General features: G+C 36.0%; 1 protein-coding gene across 6 annotated transcripts in view; it reads left to right on the top strand.

Moving 5' to 3' along the window:
• Window positions 1–27627, top strand: part of BckdhB (Branched chain keto acid dehydrogenase E1 subunit beta) — a 459582-nt gene that overhangs the window by 170175 nt on the left and 261780 nt on the right. Inside the window, exon 9 of one of the 6 annotated variants that reach the window (XM_090396328.1) lies at window positions 17105–17215. The exons of 4 other annotated variants lie outside the window; for them this stretch is intronic. In XM_090396328.1, the coding sequence (XP_090252454.1) occupies window positions 17105–17188 (84 nt within the window). In that variant the 3' untranslated portion in view covers window positions 17189–17215. Of the gene's footprint in view, window positions 1–14060; window positions 14088–17104; window positions 17216–27627 lie in introns of those variants that run through there. One more of the 6 variants, XM_090396331.1, reaches the window with a different exon arrangement.

The following is a 27627-nucleotide window of genomic DNA, read 5'->3' as shown; positions in this document are numbered from 1 at the left end:
ATTCGTTTCTTCATCCGTTAACATATGAGAAGATTTGTTCACTACAACCTTTTCAGGATTAATACGGGCATCACTATGACCAGATCTGTTTTGTATCCTTATTAGATTATCAAATTTCTTGATAAGGGTGTATTTATCTTTAAATAAACTACGGATAAATAAATAAATAAACTTTAAATAAACTACTATAGATAACTCTACGGTCATCCTCAACTCTGAAGATTACCACAACAAAATGCTTCAATTACTTGAAGATAGTTCAATATATTCAATTCTTCAGGAAGATCCTACAAGAGAATTACAAAACCGTACAAACAACTTGTTAAAGACTGCGAGTGAACTTCCTCATAATATTCGCGACCTCCATGGAGTCATAACACTCATTGTGGAAAGCCCACCCTAGAAAATGCAAAGATTTTCATACCACTCCTTGAACTCATTCATTGTTTGTGCTCTCATCACTCTATCTGAAATTGCATTCCATGGTTCATCCATCCTCCATGCAAAGAAACACTCTCGGCCCTCGTGCTCATAATTTTCTTTTGCAACTTCCAGGGATGGCTCCTTGTCTATGCTTCCTCTTGTTCCATCAAATGTAAGAGCTCCCCATTGTCAACCCTATAACTTCCTCTCAGCAGTTTAAATGTCTTAAACATATTACCTCTTCTTCCGTCTACCAAACTTTGCAGCTGACATTCCATTCCCATAGTCTATCCTCATAACTAACAGTGCACAGTCTTGATATCATCTTCGTTATCTGCCTCTGCTCTATTTATTATTCCCCTTCAAATCCTTGGGACCAAATTTCAGCACAGTAGTCCAGATGTGGTCTGATCAGGACTTTATAGAATGGAATGACAACTCTTTTATCTCTGCTGGTCATTGTCCTTCTCAATATTGCAGCAGTCCCCTGGGTTACCTTCACTATCTATCTATCTATCCCACTGGTTTTAACAGGCCTTTAAGGCCCACAACCTTCCAAGCATGCTTGGATTTCGTAACCGAAATACGAGGATAGAATGGTCACTCCTATGCCTCAAGGTATTCTTGGCTGTATCCCTGTGTGTTCAAGGGGCCGGTTTGCCTGCTTGCGGGATGAAAAACACCAGATAAACTGGCGGAAAAAACCCTACTGCCCGCGCCCAAGACCGGCTAACTTGGCTATGGCTGAGGAAGATCCTTCAGCTCCTCACGTCTCCGACGGGAATCGAACCTAGGACACTCCTTCCCCAGGCATATGGTTGCGAAGCACAAAGCCACTAGGCTAACCGCGCGGACGGGTTACCTTCACTACCTTTGCAATATATTTCTCAAATTTCAGATTACTATTAATCATCATCTTTCAGCACAATAGTCCAGATGTAGTCTGATCAGGACTTTATAGAATGGAATGACAACTCTTTTATCTCTGCTGGTCATTGTCCTTCTCAATATTGCAGCAGTCCCCTGGGTTACCTTCACTACCTTTGCAATATGTTCCTCAAATTTCAGATTACTATTAATCATCATCCCCAGATCCCAAACATTCTTCCCTTCCTCCAGTAGAGTAATGTATCCCAAACTTCAAGACTTTGCTTTTAGCTGAATTAAACTGTACCCCCATTCATTTGTCCATCTGTCCATTTTATTCAAATCCTTTTGAATAAAATGGACAGATGGACAAATGTGGAAGTGCTACCACATGTGCACTATTAATAGGAACTATTCACAGCTTGATATCATCTGCAAACAGTTGAATATCTCCTACCAACCATTGACAATGTCATTGATATAAAGGTTAAACAGTACAGGTCCCAGAACTGAGGAGACCTGTGGTTACTTCACTTGTAACCTTCTGCTTCCTTGATACAGCACCCCCCCCTTCATAACAACTCTCTGATACCTATCAAACAGCCAATCCCCAATCCAATTCACTAACTTCACATCTAAACCTGTGTTGCAGCTTTAATATCAGCTTATTATTATTATTATTATTAAGAGAGACCTCCAGGGAGTCAGGGACTCATCGAGGGAGGCCACATACTATATGCATCAACTATCATACTTATTCTTGAATTCATTCACACTGCTTGCACTCACAACATCCAATGGCAATCCATTGCAATCATGCACCACCCTATGAGAGAAAAATCTAGCCCTCACCCCCAGTGGTGTAGCTAGAGGGGGGCGGTCTGCCCCGGGCGGCACTTTGAACCTTTTTGAATTTTTACAGTTAATTCTAAAATACAGTCTTGAGAACTCAGTTCCAAATATTGTAATACTGTTGGGAATTTTCCTCACGATTGCTGTAAGTGTTGCTAGTTGTGAGAGGAGTTTTTTGAAATAAAATTGATTAAGAATTACTTACATTACTATGAAATAGGCTTCGCCAATGTCATCAATGATTTTGCTAACAGAAAAGCAAGAAATATAACATTTTAGAATGTTGAAATTAAAGTTTTACTTCAATAATAAGCATAGCGTTTTAATTTATTTCCCTATATCATTTTGACTTTTGGTAGTATTTTTGGTGTGTATTGAGAGTGGTGGCAAACTCAGGGACTGCCCCAGGCGGCAAAGCTCTTGCTACACCACTGCCTCTCCCCCCCCCCTTCTAAGTAGCATTCATTCATTCTCAGCTTCCAAAGGATGCCCTATCATCCTTTCCCCACCCTCCATAAATTGAAAAATTTCATTTGACCCTTTCAGAAGTTTGTAAGTCTCAATTATATCACCACTCTTTCTCCTGTTTGCTAGTTTCTGTAGTCTACAATTTCTCAATTTGTCTTCATAATTAGTATTCCACAATCCTGATAGCATGTTTAACACTCTCCTTTGTACTCTCTCTCTCCAATAAATCAGAATCACAACAGAAACCAGGACACCAGACCTGTGCAGAATAGTCCAAGTGAGGTCTTATCAAGGCCCAAGGCCTTGTAAAGAGACAAAATGACATCCATATCTTTAAATGTTAAAGTTCATTTCGGCATTGCAGTTATCATTTGAGTTGTATTTGCAATCTTTGCTACATGGCCCCTGAACTTCAACTTCCTATCTCCTAACACTCCAAGATCCCTAGCCTGATCAGGTTGTTCTAGAATAATCCCACCAATATAATATGACATTGGGTATTTAATTACACCGAAGTGAATGACTTTACATTTACGGACATTGAACTGATATCCATTTTCACATGCCCACAATTCCAGCCTATTCAAATCATTCTGCAAGTACTACATATCTGCAGCATTCCTGATTACCCTACCTATCTTTGCATCATCAGCAAATAGCTGTATGTCACTTGTCAAATCCTTCCCAATATCATTAATGTACAGATTGAATAACAGGGGACCAACCACTGATCCTTGTGGTGCACCACTGGTCACTTTAAATCTTGCAGACTCACATTCCCCATATACCACTTATTGATATCTGTTAGTAAGCCATCCTCTTATCCACGCTAATATTCTATAACCCAAACCTATATTCTCTAATTTATGCAACAGTCTACCATGCTGTATTCTGTCAAAAGCCTAAGCAAGATCCAAAAGTATCAAGGTGTATCCATTCCTCTTGTCTAGTTCAATGGTAACATTGTTATAGAATGTCAGCAAGTTGCTAAAACATGACCTTCCCTTAATATACCCATGTTGCTCATTGCATAGTAGAGATTCACTGTCAACCCATTTCTGAATGCGAGCCCAAAACCAATTTTTCAAAAATCTTCACCACTACTCCTGAGATACTAATTGCTCGATAATTGGATACATCAGTCTTGGCACCACCCTTGTGCAATGGAATCACCATACATTCTTTCCATTCCTGTGGAATCTTTCCTGTTCTGAGACTTGTATTAATCAGCCTGGTCAGTGGAATAGCCAGTTCAGCTGAACTTGCTTTTAGCACACATACTGATATCCCATCAGTCCCTATTGCTGAATTCTTATTCAGTTTGTGCAACAGCTCTACTACCTCATCATCATACACCTGAGTTTCTTCATCCAGTGAAGAGGTAGCAGTGAGCTCGATATCAATGTATTCCTTCCACATCATCCTTTTCTTATGAATCTCTTGCTATATACGATTACACTTCTATTTGACTTCTACCCTATTTATTCTTTTAACTCTCGGGACACATTCTGATATTGCATCATTTAAGTATTGTTTAAATGCTTCTCATGCACTGTCAATATTCTTTCCATCCAGCAACCAATCCCATTCCGCTGAACTCGGTGTACTCCTCAGTTGGTCATAATTTTCTGCTTTGTAATTCAGCATGTAACCTTTTCTGATTGCAACATTCATAAACTTAGTCACTTTCCACAGTGACTAAGTTTATGAATGTTGCATGATCACTGTCATCAACTGGAGGCAGTATAATTACATCTTTAACTGAAACACCATCTGACACTATAGTCAAATCTAATACTACTTAACCTCGAGTTCCTTCTGTCACATGCTGCTTCAGGAAGTTGTTCCACAACAGCTCAATAAATGCATGTTCATTCTTCCCATGAGATTCTACTTCTACCCAATTAATATTTGGATAATTAATGTCTCCCATTATGATTAGTCTTTTCAAGCTCATCTTTTCTATTTGGTGATGAATTTTTCATCACTAGCAACCGATCCACCAGGTCTGTAACAACACCCCACTATGTAATTACTCTTGTTAGATTCTACCTCACACCAGATGGCTTCAAAGTCATTGCTACCTGAAATACTTTTAGTAGTAGTACTACAATCATGTGCCTCTGGATTCAAGTCATCCAATATCGTTAGCAGCTTTCTCCCCTCCTCTCTTATCCTCTGTATCCCTCCTAAAAATACTGTACCCTTTACACTCGATACCAGTTAGTATCTCTGATTCTGATAGCCAGGTCTCACTGGCTATCAGAATCTGCGGTCCCAACATGTTGACTAAGGCAACAAACTCTACCTCTTTGTTTCTGATATTCCTATTTTATAGATACCCCATTCTACTACCACTCGTATACAATGGCACTTTCTTATCATATGGCACCCTCTGAAATGCCGTTGTAAAATCCAAAAAAAAATGGAAGAATATGCCTTTCTCTCATCTACTGCTGTTGTCACTTTATTATAAAAAGGGAAGAATCTGATTACTTAAACAAGAGCACTCGTTTACATATCCATGCTGACTCTCACAGATAACATTAACCTCATCTGCTCAATGTTGTAAATGATCCGTTACTAATTTCTCCAAAATCTTAACAACTACTGATGAAATACAAACTGTTCTATAGTTTGATACTTCCATTCTACTACCACCCTTATACATTGGCAATATCTTAACCTCCTCCTACTCCTTGGGCACCTTTCCCATGGCCAGACTGTCACTGAAAAGCCAGGTCTCTGGAACTGTGAGTTCTTTAGTGCATTTTCTCAAAACCTGTGGCAAAATCCCATCCAGTCCCCTATTGCTTTTTTGACATCCAGAGTACTCAGTATTTGAAACACACTCTTCTTGAACTTCTAATGAACTTCCTTGAACCTTCCCCATCCCTGTATTGAAACCTACTTCTCCAGGATGAAATACCCAATGATAAATTGTTTGCTGAACAACTCCACTATATCCTTTGCATCAGTCACCCTGCTCCCATTTTATCCAACAATGTCATTCTTTCACAATCTTTCCTCCTTGTGCTGGCCACATAACAAAAGAATTAGGATTTTCATTTGATTTCAGGGACAATCTCTTCTCATGTTCCAGTTTTGCCTTCCTTACTACCCTAGTCACTCTCCTGGTCTGAGTCTTATATTCTTCATGCATTTGATCTTCACTCCCCTCTTTATATCTCCTCCATAACCTCTTTTTCACTTACAATTCCTGTTTGATATTGTTTGTCATCCACTTTACACCAAATTGTGTTCTCTTTTTTCACTTTCAGTATATAATTTGCCATTACTGCTAATAAATATTTCTTCACCTTTTCCCACACACTGATGATATCTTCCGTACAATTCCTCCATCCATGTACCTGCCCCAAACTGATTTCTAAGATTATTATAATCACATGCCTTATAATTCACATACATTTCTTTCTCTTTGATACTCGTGTATGTCTATTCATCTTTCAAGTCAAAACTCTTGAACTTTGCATTCTTCCTTCTACTATATGCTGCGTAAGATGTTTGTTCCTCAAGAATTCCAGAAATTCCATTCCCTTACTACTACAATCAGTTTCCTCTTCCCAATTTATATTGCTATAATACCCACAAAACAAAAACAGTGATAATCATAAAAGGAATGGATGAAAATCTAAGCAAAACTTGAAATGACTGATCCATAAAACAGTTAGAAAGATTTATATATTTAGATGGATGGATAGATATATAGATACATAATGTATGTATATCGCCAGCCTGGTTGGCTAAGTGGCTGCTCTCCAGCCAAAAGGCTGTGGGTTCGAATCCCGCTGTAGTCATGGATGTTTGTGATTGTCTGTGGAAATACTAGTGGTGGTGGTTGGCGGTAGATGGCGTTGGTGTATTTGCAGTGAGTTGGCGGAGACAGAGGACAGAGTTGTAGAGCAGGTACCCTCCCTCGATGAGTCTGTGGACTCCCTGGAGGTGTCTAATAATAATAATATTATTATTATTGTTATTGTACAGGCACCTCCATGGAGTCCAAAGACTTGTCACAGAAGAACCAAACTTCCCTACAATGTATCATACCTCTTGTTGAACCCATTAACAGACAGAGCACTCATAACTCACTCTGGTAACCCATTCTGCTCATTCACAACTCTCCAAGTAAAAATATCTAGTCCTCACACACCTACTAGCCACACATTTACTCAACTTCCAGGGATAACCTCTTGTTCTAGCAACCCCCCCCCCAGCTGAATGCCAAAACATTTCCCCTGCATCAATCCTATAAAACCTTTCAAGCAGCTTATATATTTTCATAATATCCTCTCTTTTCCTCATATCAACTAACTTCTGCAATTCACACAACTTCAAACTATCATCATAGGAAACATCACAGACTGCACATCATCATCTTGGTTGCTTGGCTGCCTCTGACTCTTCTCTAATGCTTCATCATCCCAAGAAACCCAGGAACTTAGACCTGAACACAGTAATCCAGATGTGGTGTATTAAGGCTTTATAAAAAGGAATAACAACTTCCTTATCTCTATTTGTTAGTGTGTTCTTCAATAGGCTAATAATCCTGTGAGGTACATTAGCAATATGCCCTCCAAATTCAACTCTCTGTTTACCACTGTCTTCAAATCTCTAGCGTCATCTATTGCCTGGAGTACAGTTCCATCAATGTGATGCACAGCCTGTAATCAATTTATCACAAAATGCATAACCTTACATTTCTCCACATTAAACCCATTTGTATTAAGGTGTATTAAGGCCTTATAAAAAGGAATAACAACTTCCTTATCTCTATTTGTTAGTGTGTTCTTCAATAGGCTAATAATCCTGTGAGGTACATTAGCAATATGCCCTCCAAATTCAACTCTCTGTTTACCACTGTCTTCAAATCTCTAGCGTTATCTATTGCCTGGAGTACAGTTCCATCAATGTGATGCACAGCCTGTAATCAATTTATCACAAAATGCATAACCTTACATTTCTCCACATTAAACTGATACCCATTATCTTTTGTCCATACTGTAAGCTTTCCACATCACTTTGATTAACTTCTTACCGGCCAATGTGGATGAAATAGTGACACCAAATTGCACTTCTTATCCATGTTATTCAATGGGTTTTAGAGCTTTGTATCCAGATTTAGCTCAACATCTATAGACGTTGTGGCCGGTTGGGGGATTAACTATTATTCTGCCTAATTTTGCATCATCAAAAAACAATTGAATATTTTTTTCAGGTTATTTCCTCTGTCATTATGTAAGAATTAAACAGTACTGGTCTCAGCATTGAACCTTGTGGCACACCAATTACCTGTTTTCATCTTGATTCTGCTCCTTCATATATCACTTTTTGATATCTGCCCAGTAGCCACCCTCTTATCCACATAACCAATATTATATTTGTCCCCATTTATTCTAATATGCATGATGACAGAGTGCCATGTCGTATTCTGTCAAATACCTTTGAAAAATCAATCAGAGTCATCATGTGGAGTTAGCTGGAAAAGAGATCAATGCAGCTTTGAGAATTTTCAAAAACTATCTAGTAGATGCAATGGCTAAATCTGTTCCAAGGGTGAGAAGGTTAAATAAGGTGGGTGTGAAATGGATGAACAAAGAGATTAAGCATGCGATACAGAGAAAAAGGGCATTATGGAGGCAGCAGAAGAGAAGTGGAAATAACAAATTCCATGAGGACTACAAAGACCAGGCAAGGTGGGTGACTTGGTTGGTGAGGGTAACTAAAGAGAGGTATGAACAGCAGTTAGTTAATGAAGCCAAAAAAGAATCCTTAGGAGTTCTTTTGATATGTAGCCAGCAAAAGAAAGAATGATTATGGAAGGATGACATTGATTGGAGAAAAAATCGTATAAAGACAGCTGTTGCAGAAGTGTGGTGGAGATACTTAATGAGCAGTTCATAAAGGTCTTTCAATCTTGTGAATGTAACTTCATGAGGAGATTGAGAGCAGTTGATAATGGGGAAGAGAGAGACTGACTGTAAGTGAACAAGAGGTAGGTGTATGGGGAGTTGAGCAAACTAGATGTAAATAAGGTTGTGGGACTTGATAATATATCACCACGTATTCTGAAGGAATGTGACAAGGAGTTGATGCCGGCCTTGACATATTTTTTTTTTTTAATACGAGTCTTAAACTGGGTCAAGTTCCTAAGGAGTGGAAGGAGGGCAAGATTGTGCCACTTAATAAAGGAGGTGATAGAACTCAAGCATGAAACTATAGGACTATCTGCATGTCAGGTATTGTAGTTAAGTTGTTGGAGAAGCTTGTGAGAACTAGGATCCAGAATTGGGTTGACAACAATTGTATTATCTTTCATGGACAGCATGGATTTACTAAAGGGCGGTCATGTTTTAGTAATCTGCTTACTTATTACAATAAGGTGACTACTTCCATGGACAGAGGAGAAGGATACACAGTAATATACTTGGATTTCGCAAAGGCTTTTGATAGATTACCACATGATAAGTTGATAGTCAAACTAGAGTGGATTGGGTTGGATATTAGATTGGTGCCTTGGATTGGAGACTGGCTATCTGATAGGTATCAACAAGTTGTGTATGGGGGAGCGATATCCAGGAAAAGGAAAGTTACTAATGGTGTGCCTCGGTGGTCTGTTTTAGGACCATTGCTGTTTAACTTGTATATTAATGATATTGTGAAGATTTGGATGGAGATATTCAGTTGTTTGCAGATGATGCAAAGTTGTGACAAACCATGAAGAGTAGAGAAGATGTTGTGGCCTTACAAGAAGACTTGAATAAATTGAGTGCATGGTCAAAGGAATGGGGATGTGAGTTCAATGTTACAAAATGTAAGGTTTTAAAATTTGGAAAACAAAGATTGGATGTATAATTTATGCTTGATGGGAATATATTGTTGCAGGCAGAGGAAATAAGAGATTTTGAGGTGATAGTGGATGAGGATCTGAAATTTAGGGAACACATTGCCAAAATTGTGAAGACAGCACAAAGACTTCTGGGAATGATGTGGAGGACACTGATTTGTAGAAGTAGGGAGATTCTTGTTCCATTGTATAAGGCTTTGATTAGACCACATGGACTACTGATTTGGTGACCTGGTTTTCAAAAGGATAAAGAGATGTTGGAAAGGGTCCAGAGGCAACTAACTAAGGTAGTTTCTGACTTCTGGAATGTCGAGTATAGTATGAAGAAAGATTGAGAAGATGCAATTTACAGAGTCTAGTGGATAGGAGGAAGAGGGGAGATGTGATAGAGACCTACAAGTTAGTAAGGGATTGTTATAGGATTAATGTTGGAGAGGTTCTACAGAAAATAGTGGGAGATCAGAGGAGAACCAGAGGTCATCCCTGGAAACTGTATAAAGAGGGTATGAGTAGGGGAGTGAGAAGCAGGTTTTTTTCATGCAGAGTTGTGAATGATTGGAATGCCTTGCCTGAGAGTGTGGTGTCTGCAGAGAATATGAGTGTGTTTAAAGAATGGTATGATGAGCTGTGTGTATTATATAGGGACCTCCTAGATTAGTCTTTGACTCCATGAGGTCTTGGGTAATAATAATAATAACTCAGCTGTCACTCTGTTATAAAAAATTACTAACACATGACCTACCCTTCACAAATCCATGTTGTCCCTTATACAGTATTGTATTATCAGGTTGGGTAGATGAGCTGAGCAGAAAAGATGTTGACAATGTATGGAAACTCACAAGGCATCTGACAAAAGCAGTGTATGACTGCATACTGAGGGTTAAGTGAGTAAGTAGAGTGCAAGTGAAATGAATGAACAACAAAATCAAGCAAGCTGTGCTGGAAAAGAAAATGTTATGGAGAAGGTACAAGACAGTTGGTGGTGGTGATCAGATCCATGAAGAGTATAAAGTGCAGGCTAGAAAGGTGACAAGCATGGTAAAGAAAGAAAAGGTGCAGAATGAGAGGAGATTAGCTGGTCAGGCCAAGGTTAGCTTCAGGGATTTTTTCTGCTACATGGCAAGCAAGACAAAAGAATAATTATGGCAGATTATCACTGGTGGTGGTGGTGGTCCTGGCAGCAGAATAACAGCTGCAAAAGATATAGTGGAATTATTGAATGAGCATTTTTTCAGCATAATATCATACTGGTATAAACGATTCAGTACAATATGTAAAAGAGAGGCAAATATTAGGAGAATTGGAAGTGAAAGCAGAGGTGTATCAGATTGGTTGGGTTAGATGTGAATAAGGCTGTGGGAATGGATGACATATCACCATGTATTCTTAAGCAATGTGCACCACAGTTGGTTATGCCCTGGTTATTTAATGAAAGTCTTGCAGTTGGTAAGGTTCCTAAGGAGTGGAAAGAAGGCAGAATAGTACCACTCCACAAGCATAGTTCTAAGACAGAAGTCTCTAACTATAGGCCAGTCTGTATAACTGCAGTTGTGGTCAAGGTGTTGGAGAGATTGGTAAGGAATAGAATACAGAATTGGATTGATAGCATTCTTTATGATGGTCAGCATGGATTTGTAAAGGGTAGGTCCTGTTTTAGTAATTTACTTGCATTTTATGATAAGGTGACTAGTATGTTAGATAAGGGAGAATCGTATACAGTGATATTCTTAGATTTTGCAAAAGCATTTGTTAGATTACCACATGATAAGTTGGTGTACAAGCTGCAGAGGATGGGAAGATAGCATATAAGTTAGATGGATCAGAGATTGGCTCTCTGAACAATACCAAGCAGGTTGAGTATGATGGAGCAGTGTCTCAAAAAAGAAGGGTAACCAGTGGCATTCCCCAAGGTTCTGTTCTTGGGCCCCTACTGTTTAACTTGTTTGTAAACCATATATCATGTGGACTGACTGGGGATCTTCAGTTATTTGCTGATGATGAAAAGTTGGGAAGAATTATAAGTAACACTGCTGATGCTAAATCCCTTCAGGAAGATTTGAATAGACTTTTTACTTGGACAAAAGAGTGGGGTTGTAGTATTAATATCAATAAGTGCAAGGTGTTGCATTTTGGAGTGCAGAAATATAAGGCTGTGTACTATATCGATGCTGCTGCTGCAGGAAGTGGATGAGATTAGAGATTTGGGAGTGATGGTTGACAGTAGACTGAAGTTTAAAGGACATATAGCTAGTGTTGCAAAGGTTACGCATCATGGTGCTACTATGATAAGAAGTACTCTAACATGCAAAGATATGGAAGTGGTTGTGCCACTATATAAGGCACTGGTCATATCACACTTGGACTATTGTGTGCAGATCTGGTCACCTGGTTTTCAATGAGATGTGAAGACATTGGAGAGGGTCCAGAGGCGAGTGACTAAGACGATATCAGGACTTTGGAATGCTGGCTATGGAGAGAGGTTGAAGAAATGTGGATTGCAGAGTTTGGTGAATAGGAGGAAGAGAGGTAATATGATAGAGACGTTTAAGTTAGTGAGAGGATTTTATCATATTAATCCAGAGGGGATTATAAAAAGAGTAGAAGGTGAGAGGAGAAGAACCAGAGGTCATTCCTGGAAGTTATTCAAAAGTGTGGTGAAGAAGGGTGGGAGGAGTAGATTTTTTTACATGGAGAATTGTCAGTGAATGGCATACATTACCAGAATGTGTTGTTAATGCAAGGGGTGTTAAGGATTTTAAGATTCTATATGATAAATATGTTGAATGATCCGCCCACGATGAGTCTGTCGACTCCATGGAGGGTGTAATAATAATAATATTTTTATCTACCCATTCCTGAATTTTCTTTTTTACCAATTTTTCTAGTACTTTTACCACCATGCCTGAGATACTGATTGGTCTATAATTTGCTACTGTAATCTTAGAATCTCTCATATGCAAAGGAAAAATTTTGCCCTCTTTCCACTCTCTTGTAACTCTACCAGAGCTGAGACTTAAATTAAAGAGCCTAGTCATATGCATTGCCAGTTCCCTTGCATATTTTCCCTAAACCTGTATTGATATCCCATCTAATCCCACATTTGATTTATATTCAGATTCTGCAATATCTTAAGAACCTCTAATTTATCTGCCAATGTTTCCACTTCAAAACAAACAAAGCACTCACAGCTGACACCGGCAAACCTTTCCTTTCATTCACTGCTCTCCCAGTGAAAGCACACACACACACATACATCTGGTAAATGTAATCACTTGTGATGGAAAATTGAACAAAAAATAAAAATATTATCATGAAACAAAAATAACAGAAGTTAATGTAAATATAAGACTAACTTGTCTGTTCTGAATGTATTTCTCAGAAAAATGAACTGTTGAAACATCAGTGGAAAAAATGACTGCTCTGGGGATTTGTATACAAAGAAGAATGAAGCAGATTACCTGGATCAAAAAGTTACAAGGAGACAAGAACTTGAAGCAGTAAACTAAAAAGTTTAGTGAATGAGATTTAAAAAAGGAAAATAAAATGTTATCACATGAAAACTACAGGAAAGAAGAAGAAGAAGCAGAGGTAAAAGGACAATTATGTGAATGACATAAAACACTGGACAGACCTGAACTTATACATCATTCTCCACATTCACAGCCAGCACCTTAATGAATGGATGTTTTACTCAGTATTTTGACCTTTGTATTGTAGTTTTATGATGCGGCAGAGGAATGTCAAGTCAGCTGCATTAAATTGCCTAAGACCCGTAATCAGGAAACTCAGTCGATCTTGTGAACAAATTGTACTACATTATGCAGTACAATAACATATTAGGCTGGCATATATAGGGGGGGGGGGGAATTCTGATAAACACCTATAACAAAAATTAATTAATTTTATGTATCCTAAAAGAAAAAGAAGAAATTTTTATTACAATTTGATTAAACATGGAGTTTAATCAAATTTTAAAATTTGATTAAGAGATATTCTTTCATGTGGTTATATCAGTTGCTTTAATATCATTTTTGTTCTAGATGTTTATCAGAACTTTCCAGCCTTCCCTCGTAGTGGGATCAAGAGTGAATCAACACATACTTAGCCTGATTTTTAAAAAAGTAGCAATTAAAAAAAAGTTTAATCAAATATTGAAGACATTAATAAATTTCAACTTCGGATATCAAAAATAGTTCAGAATAAGCTACACTTGAGATAAATGTATCATCCTACTTGTTTTTATGGTTCTTTTTTGACTATAAAGAAGAGAGTGTTTGTTTTCAAAAGCATGAATGATTTTTCATGGTCGATCTAGGGTCTCCTGTAAATAAGGTATACATCTAGTAGTAATTCTGGAGTCCTAGTACTTGCATTAATTATATGGTGAGTTTGGAGTTCTATACAATATGATCAATCAGTGGAATCACACATTCCAAGGTGAGCCTAAAGTTCTTATAGATTATTGTACAGCTTGCTGTATACTGTAATATTAAGTTAACTAAAATGAGCCTAGTGTTCTGTTTGAAGAGGAAGTTTTAGGATTTTCTTCTTTTCCTCTTTACTTATTTGCACTTCCATATTGCAGTTGGAAGAATAATTATGGGCAGTCTGATGAGAATTGACCTGAGTAATCTTATATGGATTTTTTTCAATGGAAGGGGAATTAGCTGACTGCATATGGAAGCAGCAGGTTTTTTCATGCTACATACAGACAAATGAGCCAGAGAACTCATGCAGTTTACAGACAAAAATATTATTAATGAACCATAGATGACATGGGGTGCCTTCCCACACTAAATCTTTTGATGTGTCATGCAATATTAATAATATATTATTTTTATTTCTTATTTTTTATAATTTTCTGATACCAATCGAAGTATGTGTCCAGTCATTATACTGTAGTTTTTACTTATTATCTGCCATTATACTCTACTATATAATGAATATGATATAATGGTGTAAATGCTGAGTGTAACATTAAAGCTGTTTTAAAAACATTGCAAGAGATCCATTAAATTAATTACTGTGTCATCTATCAAGGTAATGATAACCCAGTATTCTTCAAGTGAGTTTTATCAGACCAAAGACTAATATTATTAGTGTACCCATATCGTATAGTAGATATTCACTATATATTGCTTCTTTACAATGTCCTTTTAACTATTATTTTTCAGGAAATAACATATGATAAAATATTAATTATGATAATGTTAATCAATACTTATTGATTATCGTTTGCCACACTTCCAGCCTATTCAAATCATCCTGTAAATGCTGTATGTCAGTAGCATCCCTCATTGCTATGGCTATCTTTGCAATGGGTACATGGGTACATGAGACTGCCCCAAAGTTGGGGCAGTCTCATGTACCAATATTTGTTGAGGTTTGGAAAGTTATTCAGGGCTGAGACAGATTCAGAGAATATCCTCTTATATTTATATTTGCAGCAGTGTACTAGAGTGGCCTTCTTCCAGCGTATCATGTGGTGGGTGTCCAAAGCATGGTCAGCAAGTCCAGAGTGGCTGTAATGGTGACATAGGATGAAGTCCTAACCGGAGATGTTCATTTGTTTACTGATTTTGCAAAGATAGCCATAGCAATGAGGGATGCTACTGACATACAGCATTTACAGGATGATTTGAATAGGCTGGAAGTGTGGCAAACGATAATGGTTGTCAATTCAGTGTTAGTAGGTGTACAATAATCACTTAGTATGATTAGATATCCCATGGTATATTAGATTTTTGGCATTATGCTTGGAGAAAATAATGAAGCTAGAGATCTTGTAATTATGGTGAATGGGAAACTGAAGCTCAAAGAAGGTCATATAGCAAAAACTTCAAATACAACTCAATATACATGAGTATATTGAGTTGAAACGAATATTGATGCATAAGGATATGAAAATCATTTTGCCTCTTTACAAGGACTTGATATGACTACTGAACTACTCTGAACTGTTGTATGCAGATTTGTTCCTCTGGGTACTGATTGGATAAAGAAGCTGTGGAAAGGCTGAAAAGAGTTACGAAGATGATATTGGAATTATGGAATGTAGATTGCAAAAGATAGATTGAGAGTATGTGGACTGCAGAAGTTGGTAATCAGGAGAAAGAGGGGTGGTATGACAGAAGTCTATAAACTTCTAAGAGGGTGTTGTAGGAAGTTTGATATCTTTTTCACCCCACCTTCCATATAATGAAAAATTTAATTTCAGGCATACACCAGTCATATGACGCTTTAGGTTCCAGACCATCGTCATATTGCAAATTTTGTCTTATACCAGTCACTATATTTTTTTTACCACTTGTTGTGTAACTAATGTAAATAAAGCATTTGGTTACATCAGATACTCAAACAAAAAATTCAGAATAATTTTCACAAACATAAAATTTATTTTGAATAGCTTGGCTTAAGGGAACACTCCAACCAGTTTGGTCATCAGTCTACACCATTAAAAGTTTTTCCGTTTCGGCAATAAGATTGTCGTGTTTACAGATGACTGTAGTATTAATCAGTGTAGCACACTTAGAACTTTATCATTATTTTTTAACAACTGTAACAACACTAGTCCAAGTTCAGTTTAAGTTTAGCCTGTGGCCTATCTCAAAGTTTCATATACCATTATCACTAAATGTAATTATTTTAATCTTACTATCTAATGTACTAGGGTTCAATATCTTCTTCTTTTCACTGGAAGCAGCAGTGCTCTTATTTTGAATTATATCTGCCATTATTAGCAACTATAAAATATAATTATAAACAGTCTATAATTCACAGTGAAACACCAAAGCACAGAGAGATACAATAAGCAACAAATGAATTCCATTGAACCTATGTGTTGATTGATTTACAATAGCATCGTGTAAATAGGTATTGGTCATAATTGAAAAGCATCATATGAGGAAGGTTGTCATAATGCAAAGCTTCATAAGGTGGGGTATTATCTTATTTGTAAGGTGGGAAGAGGACAAGTGGGTCATCCATGGAAGTTAAGTTTGTGTGCAGTTTAAGAAAGGAGTGAGAGGTAGATTTTTCTTTCACAGAGCTGTGATTAAGTGGAACAGTTTGCCTATTGAAGAAGTGAGTGCATCTAGTGTGAACGAGTTTAAGGGAATGTATGACAGCTGGTATGGCAGATGTGTGGCCTCTCTTGATGAGTTCTTGACTCCGTGGAAGTCTTAACAATAATAATAATAATATTTGATTATTTCTAGTTGAATATAATTTACATACTCCATTGTTGCCTTTCCTTATTCCAGTTTTCTGATAATTTTTTCTACCTCATGTGTTGATATGTACTCCTGATTACATTTCTTTGAATAATTTCTAACACTGTTTCATCACTTCTTACTCCCACCATGTCTGTAATATCTTTATCTTTAGTTGTCACATTGCTTTTATCGTCTCTGATTGCTTTTACATTACTCTTTCTTTCTTCCATTTCTAACTTTTTTTTCAACAGCTTCAGAATATTTTGTATCTCCATATATTCATCTTCTACATTCTTGCTAAATTGTTCTCGTAACTTAAGGTTTAGTTACTTTTATGCATACTTTAGATTTTTTACTGTTTTTACTCTCTAAGCTTACCTACTCAATACTTTAAGTATAATTTTATTTCTTCCAGGATTTTCCCTTTAACTTCTTGAATCCACCACAAGTGCTGATTTTAATCATTGCACACAACTTTATTCCCTACCTCCCAATCTGAATTAATGCATTTTCAGATTTTGGATGAATCCACAAGGTTTGGTTCTTGTTTTTTTCTTGAATAATATTTGTATAGTTCAGTCTCTACAGTATGCTTATATGATTAATATACTAAACTTTGTGTTTTAAGGTATGCAAAATTTGAATCAATAATGTGTGTGTGTGTGTGTGTGCGCGTGCGTGCACGTGTGTGTTGTGAATTTAGACGAAAAGGAATGCCACTAGTGGTGTTCCTCGGGAGTCTGTTTTAGGGCCATTACTGTTTAACTTGTATATTAATGATATTGTGAAGATTTGGATGGAGATATTCAGTTGTTTGCAGATGATGCAAAGTTGTGACAAACCATGAAGAGTAGAGAAGATGTTGTGGCCTTACAAGAAGACTTGAATAAATTGAGTGCATGGTCAAAGGAATGGGGATGTGAGTTCAATGTTACAAAATGTAAGGTTTTAAAATTTGGAAAACAAAGATTGGATGTATAATTTATGCTTGATGGGAATATATTGTTGCAGGCAGAGGAAATAAGAGATTTTGAGGTGATAGTGGATGAGGATCTGAAATTTAGGGAACACATTGCCAAAATTGTGAAGACAGCACAAAGACTTCTGGGAATGATGTGGAGGACACTGATTTGTAGAAGTAGGGAGATTCTTGTTCCATTGTATAAGGCTTTGATTAGACCACATGGACTACTGATTTGGTGACCTGGTTTTCAAAAGGATAAAGAGATGTTGGAAAGGGTCCAGAGGCAACTAACTAAGGTAGTTTCTGACTTCTGGAATGTCGAGTATAGTATGAGGAAAGATTGAGAAGATGCAATTTACAGAGTCTAGTGGATAGGAGGAAGAGGGGAGATGTGATAGAGACCTACAAGTTAGTAAGGGATTGTTATAGGATCAATGTTGGAGAGGTTCTACAGAAAGCAGTGGGAGATCAGGGGAGAACCAGAGGTCATCACTGGAAGTTGTATAAAGAAGGTGTGAGCAGGCGAGTGAGAAGCAGGTTTTTTTCATGCAGAGCTGTGAATGATTAGAATTCCTTGCCTGAGAGTGTAGTGTCTGCAGAGAATTTGAACGTGTTTAAGGCGTGGTGTGATGAGCTGCATGATAAAAGGACCTCCTAGATGAGTCTTTCACTCCATGGGGTCTTGGGGTGATAATAATATCAGGAAAATCCACCTGACATAAGTCGATCATGTATTGCTTTAATAAATTTTTTAAAAAAAGCTGGTAATGTTAAGAAACATAATTTTGCACAATGCCATGAACTTCTGTGTATATCAATTTCTTGAATAGGTGATTGTTTTGGAAAGGAATTTAGTGTAATCTTGTCAAAGTGTACACATCAATAGTGATTTCACTGGAAGGAAGAATTAAAAAACAAATGAGAGATCATGCAACGATTACAGTTACTCTGGAAATGTTGCAGCACACATGACAAAAACTGAATTACAGGCATACTAATGATTTAACTCAATATATGGTTTATATAATGAGTTAAACATTTCAGTTATTTACCTCATCTCAGATTAAGGTGTTTGATTTCTATTCGCCCTCTTGTCACACATGCAGTGTGGATAATGTTGGCATTCTCAACATACTGTGATTAACTAAACACCACATTCGAGAGTACAGCGAAACAGTTCTGTAGGCTACATACTAGATAGTACCCAGGATCAAGTCTGATGCTAACATATTATAAGGATTTCCAACCATTTGTTGAATAATCTTTCTGCTACTCAGTAAGTAATCATGCTCAGGTGGAGTCTGAGTATTGCAGTATGTTGGGTACTGTTGCATTCTCTCTATAGGAACCATGTTCAAAGTCTGACCACAGTATTTGCCTGTTCTGTAAGTTTCCAAATGTGACTCACCATTAAAATTACAATGTACTGTGGTTCAGAAAAATACCACAGATCTCTCTCTCTCTCTCTCTTTCTCTCTCTCTCTCTCTCTCTCTCTCTCTCTCTCTCTCTCTCTCTCTCACTCACTCACTCACACACACACACACACACATACACACACAAAACTGCAGGTCCCAAAAATACAACAAAATGTATACAAAAAACACAAAATGTTTGGATACAAAATGTATCCAAACTTCCACATAAATCTCCTCTACAGTATTCTTCATCCTCACAATGTACATGAATCAAAACTGTATTTCTTATTTCCTACAGAACTTCAACTGGTCTCCTCAACTATCCAGAGTACATTCTTCAGGATTCCTTATTTAAGAAAAGTGATATATATGCATTTGTCAGTTATAATATTTTGTATTAAAATTATTTCACCTTGAATCCTCTATTTATACTTTGTTCTAGCTCAAAACTTCCTTACCACATTTTTTTTATGGTTTCTTTATTGCCTTTCTCCAAATTATGACAATCACTCAGATCTTCATTATCATAGAAAATCAACTGAATGTTGATTTTCTTGTTAATAGACATATCAAATTATTAATAGACATATCAAATAAGTCTTATTCCTGTATTTACATCAACTTTTCTGTAAGTAATGTCTGTTTCAAAAAGGTTGTTCTGGCTTTTTGCATTATTCTTTTTAATTTTGTACATGTTTTCTAGTACAAGTAATTACATTTCCCAGATATATAAATCTGTATAAGTAAGGTTCTGGACAACAGGGTTTCAGGCAACTAATCCAAGAGGCCAAGGCTTGATTTAGTCTGTAGAACAGTAGGAACAAGAAGATATATAAATCTATCAAAATCATTCTGTAAGATGGCCTTTTACAATTATGTTTAGATTTTTATCCATCCCTTTATCCGTGACTATGATTGTTTTTCTTTTATGGGTTTTGCACAAATTTATCACAGCTCTTGGTTTTAAGTCATCTCTTCATCTTTTCTTTCATGTTAAGTTTAAGGCCAAGTAACTTGGCTTGTTAGAAACCTAATTATGACTGACTAATAGGGCAGTTAATCCTATCTGGCTGCATTGTCTGCTGTGCCAGCCCATCTTAAGAAACACAGTTTTTGCTTTTTCAATCTGTGAAACATGTCTTTTTCTGTATAAGAGTTGAACTTTTGCATATTATTCTGAGTTTAATATTGCAACTTCATCAGATTTCAATAATTTCCAAGTATTGTTCATTAAGCAAAGTGTTCTGTTATGTGTGTAACAGTGAATTTGGCATTTTTGGTGTTAGGATGATTTTCAAGTTTTCCCACAGTTTTAAATAAGATATCATAACCATATATTAAATTAAAAATTTGGCTTTAACTGATGATATGTTTATATCCTAAAATTGTTATCATTTATTTGTAACTAAATTTAGATCTGGTACTTAATTTTTCACTGACTTTTTAGTGTTTTTTCATACTTAAAGTTGAAGTGCTGGCTATTTCATTCTCATTAGTTTTTTTAGGTCTTCTTGGTTTCTTAAATATCTTTCATATATTTCTCCCAACCTTTCAGGATATCTGATTCTTTAGGTAGCTCTTCATTTTCATTCTTTATACATATTAGTTATTTGGTTCTTTGCTTTCCTGTGAATTCCCTAATTGTATTGTATTGTGCAAAATCTTGCCTGTGTAAGCCTTCATTTTTTTTTTTTTTTTCATTTTGTCATGCAACCACATTTCCTTTGCCTCATTAGCATTTTTCAGCCATTTCTGTGTTTAATTTCCTTATTTGCTTAGATTACCACTAAATTTACTTTTCTTTTTTTCTTTTATATTCTTCCACTGCATTTCGGTGAAGAATTTATTATTATTGTATTATCCAAGGTCTTCTTTTCATTCCAATTTTGGCTTGAGAGTTTGCTGATATTTTTTGTTAATCTCTTAAAATATATATTTACCTGTTTTTAATCACCACCATAACTTGATTTGATTCTTTGTCATGTCATCAAGACTTTCCATGTGAATATTCATCTTGGATAGTTTATGAACCATGTATTAGCAGTATTAAATCATTTTCTTTGTAAAATCCATTTCTCACTTTATTCATTATGAAATTTATTTAGCATGAAATTTTCCAGAATTTTTTCATATCTTACATTGTTTACTTTGTATTCATGTTACCTAACAAAATCAGAAACTTGTGATTTTACTTGATTTCGTGCTTTGTATTTGTAGTCTGCATAAATTGATTGGTAAGAATAGCTTAATCGTAACATTTCCGAGATTTGTCAGGAACATTATAAACATTGTTAATTGATTTTAATTTTCTATACTCTAAATATTCAGACTCTGGCATACTTTTTTGGGACCATAATTCCAACTGTCCCTCCTTCACATATCAAGAGTATTTACTATTAGTGATGATCTAATAAAATTCTTCATCTATTACACAGAATATCAGATCATAATCATCATTTTCTCAGCACCGTGAATCATCTCTTAATCAGCTGTACCTCTAAGTATAGAATCGTAACTGCTTCACTAGTTCACTTGGACCACAGTTACCATTAGGAATAAATTTGAATAAATTTCTAAAGTGAGACTTGCTATCATGATTGCCTTCCAAGTTGTGGTTCTCTAAGTATACCAAATAGTATCATCATCAGATTCCTGATGTGTTTGTTTTGCTGATCTTTACTCTCCTATTCTATTTAAGTAACCATACCACCTGAGAAATGGCTCTATTAACACATTCCTGAATGCTAACAATGGCAGTTTCTTTCCTACTATCCTCATTTTTAATGTGATACTGTCATTCATTCATTCGTCTGTTGACTCCACTAATCTTTCTCGGAACTCTCATATCAGAGGTCTCCAGTCTTTGATCAAGTGTTTTATTTCTAACCCAACTCTCAGATCCATAAGTTAAAATTGATTTGAACACTATCTTTTATGTAGCTAATTTAGCATTTTGACTAATTTCTTTCTTATTCCATATAAATTTATTCAGCTGACTTCCTACCATACCAGCTTTACTAATTCTGTTGTTGATTTCCATATTCAGTTCGCCATCATCACTAAAAATTGTGCCTAAATAATTGAAATGTTTTACTTGTTCTCTAGTATACTACTCAGGATACAGTTGAAGTTTTCAATGTTTCTGCCTATTTTCATTGTCTTTTTATTGCTGGTTTTCATACCAAATTTATTACAACAGTTATTTGATGTAGTCAGGGAATCTTGCAGACTTCTGCTGGATTTATTAAGAAGTATAACATCATTTGCATAAAGTAAAGACCTAAGATTAATTACCAATTTGATATCAGATTATCAGTGGAGATTATGTACACCCTTGTTGCACACACACCTGATTTAACATCATACCATCTTCCTGTACCTCCTTTAATTCTAACTGCTGACATACAGCTTAAATAGAAACTATGAATTGCTTGATACATTGTCCCATTTACCATATAACTGTATCATTTTGAAGAGCTTTCCTCTTGGCACCTTCGCATATGCCTTTTCCAGATCAAGAAAACATTAATACAAATCCTTGTTTTGTTCCCAAGATTTCTCAAATATTTGCTGGCCTGATTGGCAGTGTGGTTAGCATATCCACTCTCCAGTCAAAAGGCTGTGGGTTCGAATCCTGCCATGGGCATAGATGTTTGTGATTGTCTGTGAAAATACTAGTGTGGTGGTGAGTAAAAGATGATGATGGTAGTTGCAGTTCACTATAGCTGGTGGGGACGGAGAGCTGTTGAGTAGGTGCCCTCCCTCAATGAGTCTTTGGACTTCTTGAAGGTATTATGTAATAATAATTATATTAATAATTTGTGTTAAAATAAAAATCTGATCCTGACAACCTCTATTTAGCCTGATCCAGCTTGTTCTTTATCAACCTTCCCTTCCACAATTTTTCTTAGCTGTTTCTCAGGTATACTTGCATACATCTTACCAGGAATACTCAGTAGAGAAATACCTCTATAATTCTCGCATTCACTTTTTAAAATATGGAAACTATGCAAATTCTGTTCCAGTCATCTGGCCATTCTCTGTTTTCGATCCTCTGACCAGGTCTTCTGAATTATGCACTGCAGCCACTGTAAAATTTTATACCTCCATATTTGAGCATTAGAGAAAGAAATTAAAGCTCTAGAGAAAGCAGCTGACACAATGAAAAAGGAAAAGTTGTTCCTTGTTGGGGATCTAAATAGCAGAGTAGGAAACGATTATCAGACATACAAAAATATTTGGGGAAAATTTGGAGAAAAGATCAAAGCTAATAATAATGGCAAATACCTGTTGGATTTCTGCTCAAGAACATAGTGTTATAATAACCAGTCTGGTTATTATAACACTATGTTCCGACATAAAAATGTGCGCAAATTCACATGGAGAGAGGAGGCAAGGAATAAGAAAATTCTCATTCACTATGTTATTGTTGAGAGTGATGTTTTCTCACTGGTGCAGGACACTAGAGTGTACAGAGGATTCGAAATTGGAAGTGATCACCATTTAGTCTCGAACAGGATAAAATTGAATTTTATATTAAAAAGAGGAACATGTAAGAAAGTTTTAAAGCAAATTAAAGTTGAGCAGCTCTCAGATGTGAACTGGACTATCATATGCAAACATTATTGAAGAAAAAATAAAAATAATATTGAGAGCAGGAACCAAACCTTGGAGATTCAGTGGCAAATCCTGAAGAAAACATTGATTGATTCAGCCAGAGAGACATGTGGTGAGGTTGTCTGCAAGGAGAGAAAAATCAGAACTCCATGGTGGACACAGGAAATTAAAGAGGCAGTGAAGGAAAAGAAGAAAGCATATCAAAAGTTCCTGGCAAACAAGTCAGCTTGTGCTCTTAGAGAATACAGAGACAAATGTAAGAAAGCTAAACACTATGTAAAACTAGCTAAACAAAAGTCATGGGAAGACTTTGGTAATAACATAGAAAAATAAATATCAAGAAGATGGCAAGATATTCTGGAGGTTGTTGAAAAAGCACACAATCAGGTGCTCTTTCATGAAGACAATGCATCATCCCACCCATCGGCCGTCGCAATGGCAAAATTGCACGAATTGAGATTCAAATTGGTTCCACATTCACCGTGTTTTCCAGACTTGACCACGTGTCTTCTTGTTCCCAAACTTAAAAATTTGGTTCGGTGGGAAAAAAGTTTCTTCGAACGAGGATGTCATCAAGGTTGTCAATGACTATTTTGCACAATTTAACAAATTCTATTTTTTTGATGGGATGAAAAAATTGGAACCTCGTTGGACAAAATGTGTAGATCTCAACGGAGACTACGTAGAAATAAAGGTGATTTTTACCAAAAAAATATGTTTAACTTATTTTTTTACCAAACTTTTCAAACAAGGACAAGATCCAGCAAGAACTAAAATAGTATTAGATAACAAGATCTTAGAACAGGTGAATTCATTTAACTACCTAGGATGTATGATCACTTATGAAAATGAAAAAGATATAAACATAAAAATTGCAAAATATTTAAAAATAACAGGTGTAATTAACTCTATATTTAAAACAAACCTAATTCAAAAACAAACCAGGCTAAAAGTATACAATACATTAGCCCTACCGGTCTTAATGTATGGAAGCGAAATCTGGACAATAAAACAAAAAGACAAACAAAGATTAATAACAGCAGAAATGAAGTTTATGAGAAAAACTGCAAAGTATACCCTATTTGATCACAAAAGAAACGAAATAATTAATGTTTATATTTTTTAATTATGAAATTAAAAAATATAAACATAAATGGATGGAACACGTTCAAAGAATGAAAACAGAAAGATTACCAAAACAAGCCTTAAAGTACAAGCCATTAGGAAAAAGAAAACCAGGACGACCTCTTAAACGATTCAACAATGACTTCTAAGGCCGGAACAGGCCTAAATCCTTGATACATATGATGATGATATAGCCATTGTACATTTGTGTCATTCAATAGTCTAGTTTTATAAAAAAATGTTTCAATTTTTCTTTCTGTTCTTGTTACTTGTAGCCATTTAGGTGGTAATCTTAATTTTATTTTGACAAGGAAGTGATCACTGCTTATTTCATATCCTCTGTGAACTCTAACATCTAGTGATAATTTTGATGTCTTTTCATTTAATATGAAGTAATCTAATATTGATTTCCATCCTCTTGCTGCCCAAGTATATTTATGTATGTCTTTATGTTTATAGAAGGAATTCATTATTTTTAGGTTATTATAAACTACAAAGTCAATCAATTTTTTACCATTTCTGTTTAGAGTGTGGTCTCCATGTATTCCTATATTATTATTAATTTTCGTGTTTCCAATTCTTGCATTTAAGTCTCCTGCTAAAATTATGTAATCATTTTTATTTATTTTATTATATATGTTTTGTAGCTGATTATAAAAATCAATATTATCCTGTTCTCTTCCTTCTGGGGCATATAAACCAATTATTGTTAAATAGCCTCTATCTATTTTTATTCTAGCTTCTATTATTCTTTCTTTCCATAATTTATAATGTTTTGAATGGGAGTTATGAATCCAAATCATGACTCCTGCTTGTGCTTTTTGGTCTCTGTCGACTCCACTGTATATCACATTAAAATTTTCAGTTCTCATAGTTCCTTTTAATTTCTTTTTTGTTTCAGTGATTACTGCTATTTTAAAATTTCTTTCATTTAATAACTGGTCTAATTCTATTTCTTTATATGCTATTCCTCTTACATTCCAGTTTGCAATGTGTATTATATTTTGTCGTTTCCATTTTCGTTTTCCATTCCAGGGTCGTTTCCCATAGATTCAATCCGATTATCTTTTTCTGTCAGCTTACAAGTAGGATTATGTTTTCCATGTCAGGGGACTAGCCTTACGATGGAATAGTTCACTGGTAGGGCTGCTACCTTAAGGTAGCATAAGGGTCATAAAGTAAGAAGAGTTGGCTGATAAGGCCTTATAGGAAAGATTAAAGTAAGTGGATCTTCCTCAAAGTAGAAGAAGGAGAGGATAGATCCATCTAGGGGTCCATGGGAGTGCCGCTTCCCTTACAATCAAGATGATTGCCCCTTATGGCCCTGTTGGTCCACGAGTCCTTATTCAGTATATTCGGACCACCCCACCATATATATATATATATATATATATACACACACGCGCTCATGTACACACACACATGGTGGGCTCCCCTATCCGCCACCCTGGGGACGCGCTCTCTGGGGGTTACAGGGTCCCCTGAGAGTTTGATATATATATGAAATTGTGAATATAATTTATTCATCACTCTGATGAAATTTACCTCTCTAGTGCTTAGCAATGTAACATCACGCGGCTCGTTCTACTTTTGAATGATCAATTGTTTGTATTCCACCGTATAAAAACTGTTCCTATAAAGCCACTGAGGATAGTCTATTAATTTCAGACTGAAATATTTGCTAACGTGTTTATATTTCTTAATTTTATGTACAGAAATTTGTGTGTTTAATGTAAGTCTAGAAGAAAATGATTCTTCCTCATTTTTAGTTTGGGCGTTGTCTAAGATAAGACTAGAAGAAATTTTTTAGAAAAAATTTAGCAGCATTGAAATTAAGGAGATAACTATACCTCAGAACAGATATTAACTCTATATAAATCTCCATTTGTATAGAGATATACAAATGGCGATATACAGTATAGATTTGAATGTGGAATTTTTTCGAGTTTTGTCTTCGCCATTTCTATTTCTGTTTTTCGGGTTATTATTTGATTCGAAATAACATCAAAGGTACAATAATGGACTACGGACGTTGATTTTCTCCAGGCACACCTTTCATAATGCAGCAGAAAGATTATTCCCTGCCTAATCTAAATCCTCCTCGGTCTTATCATTTTAAAAATGGTTATAATCAAAAATGTCTTAGAACATTCTAAAGGATCCTCCTAACAAAATATATAGATAGATGTGGATTTTATTAAAAACGAGAGTCATATTTACAAAGATCGACATTTTTTTTTAAAATAATGCCGGCATTATTTAAAATGGATTTCTCTGCTGTCAACAAAAGAGTTTACAATACATGCACATTGATCACTAAATAATATACACTATTACAAATTACATGAAATTAACAGTTATACGATCACTGTTTACATTGTTCCATTAACTAAGCAGGAAACTCCTCTCTCACCTCTTGTTTGAGGATGCAGTAATGTTGATGCTAGTGATTGAGAAGTGGATTGTGATGTTGTCACCCTAATCATCCCAGAGTTGACTCTATTGATTCCAGTGTTGGTTTTAAAAGCTCAAGGTTATTATTGTTCTCCCTCTGGTGATGATTCTCATGGACGAAACAGCTTTTTACTTTCTGTTTGAAGGCTGCAAGCAGATGGTCAACTGCATCTCTCAGCGAAAGTGTTGTGCTTTATCAGTTCTTGTGTGACGAGTGTAAAAACTGTTTATCACTGATTTCGCAGTGATGAAGACATTGTAACATATCGAATGGTTTTTTTAACTGTGCTTCCAGAAGATTGAGATATTCCTAGACGGCCGAAGCCTGCCTTTTCCCGAGACGAATGTATTAATTTGCTATT

This window comes from Typopeltis vanoorti, chromosome 8, assembly GCF_054136105.1.
Source record: "Typopeltis vanoorti isolate ZY-2024b chromosome 8, IOZ_Tvanoo_1.0, whole genome shotgun sequence".
Classification (NCBI taxonomy): domain Eukaryota; kingdom Metazoa; phylum Arthropoda; class Arachnida; order Uropygi; family Thelyphonidae; genus Typopeltis; species Typopeltis vanoorti.
The sequence above is the reverse complement of the archived record's forward strand: the minus strand, read 5'-3'. Positions and strand labels throughout refer to the sequence as shown.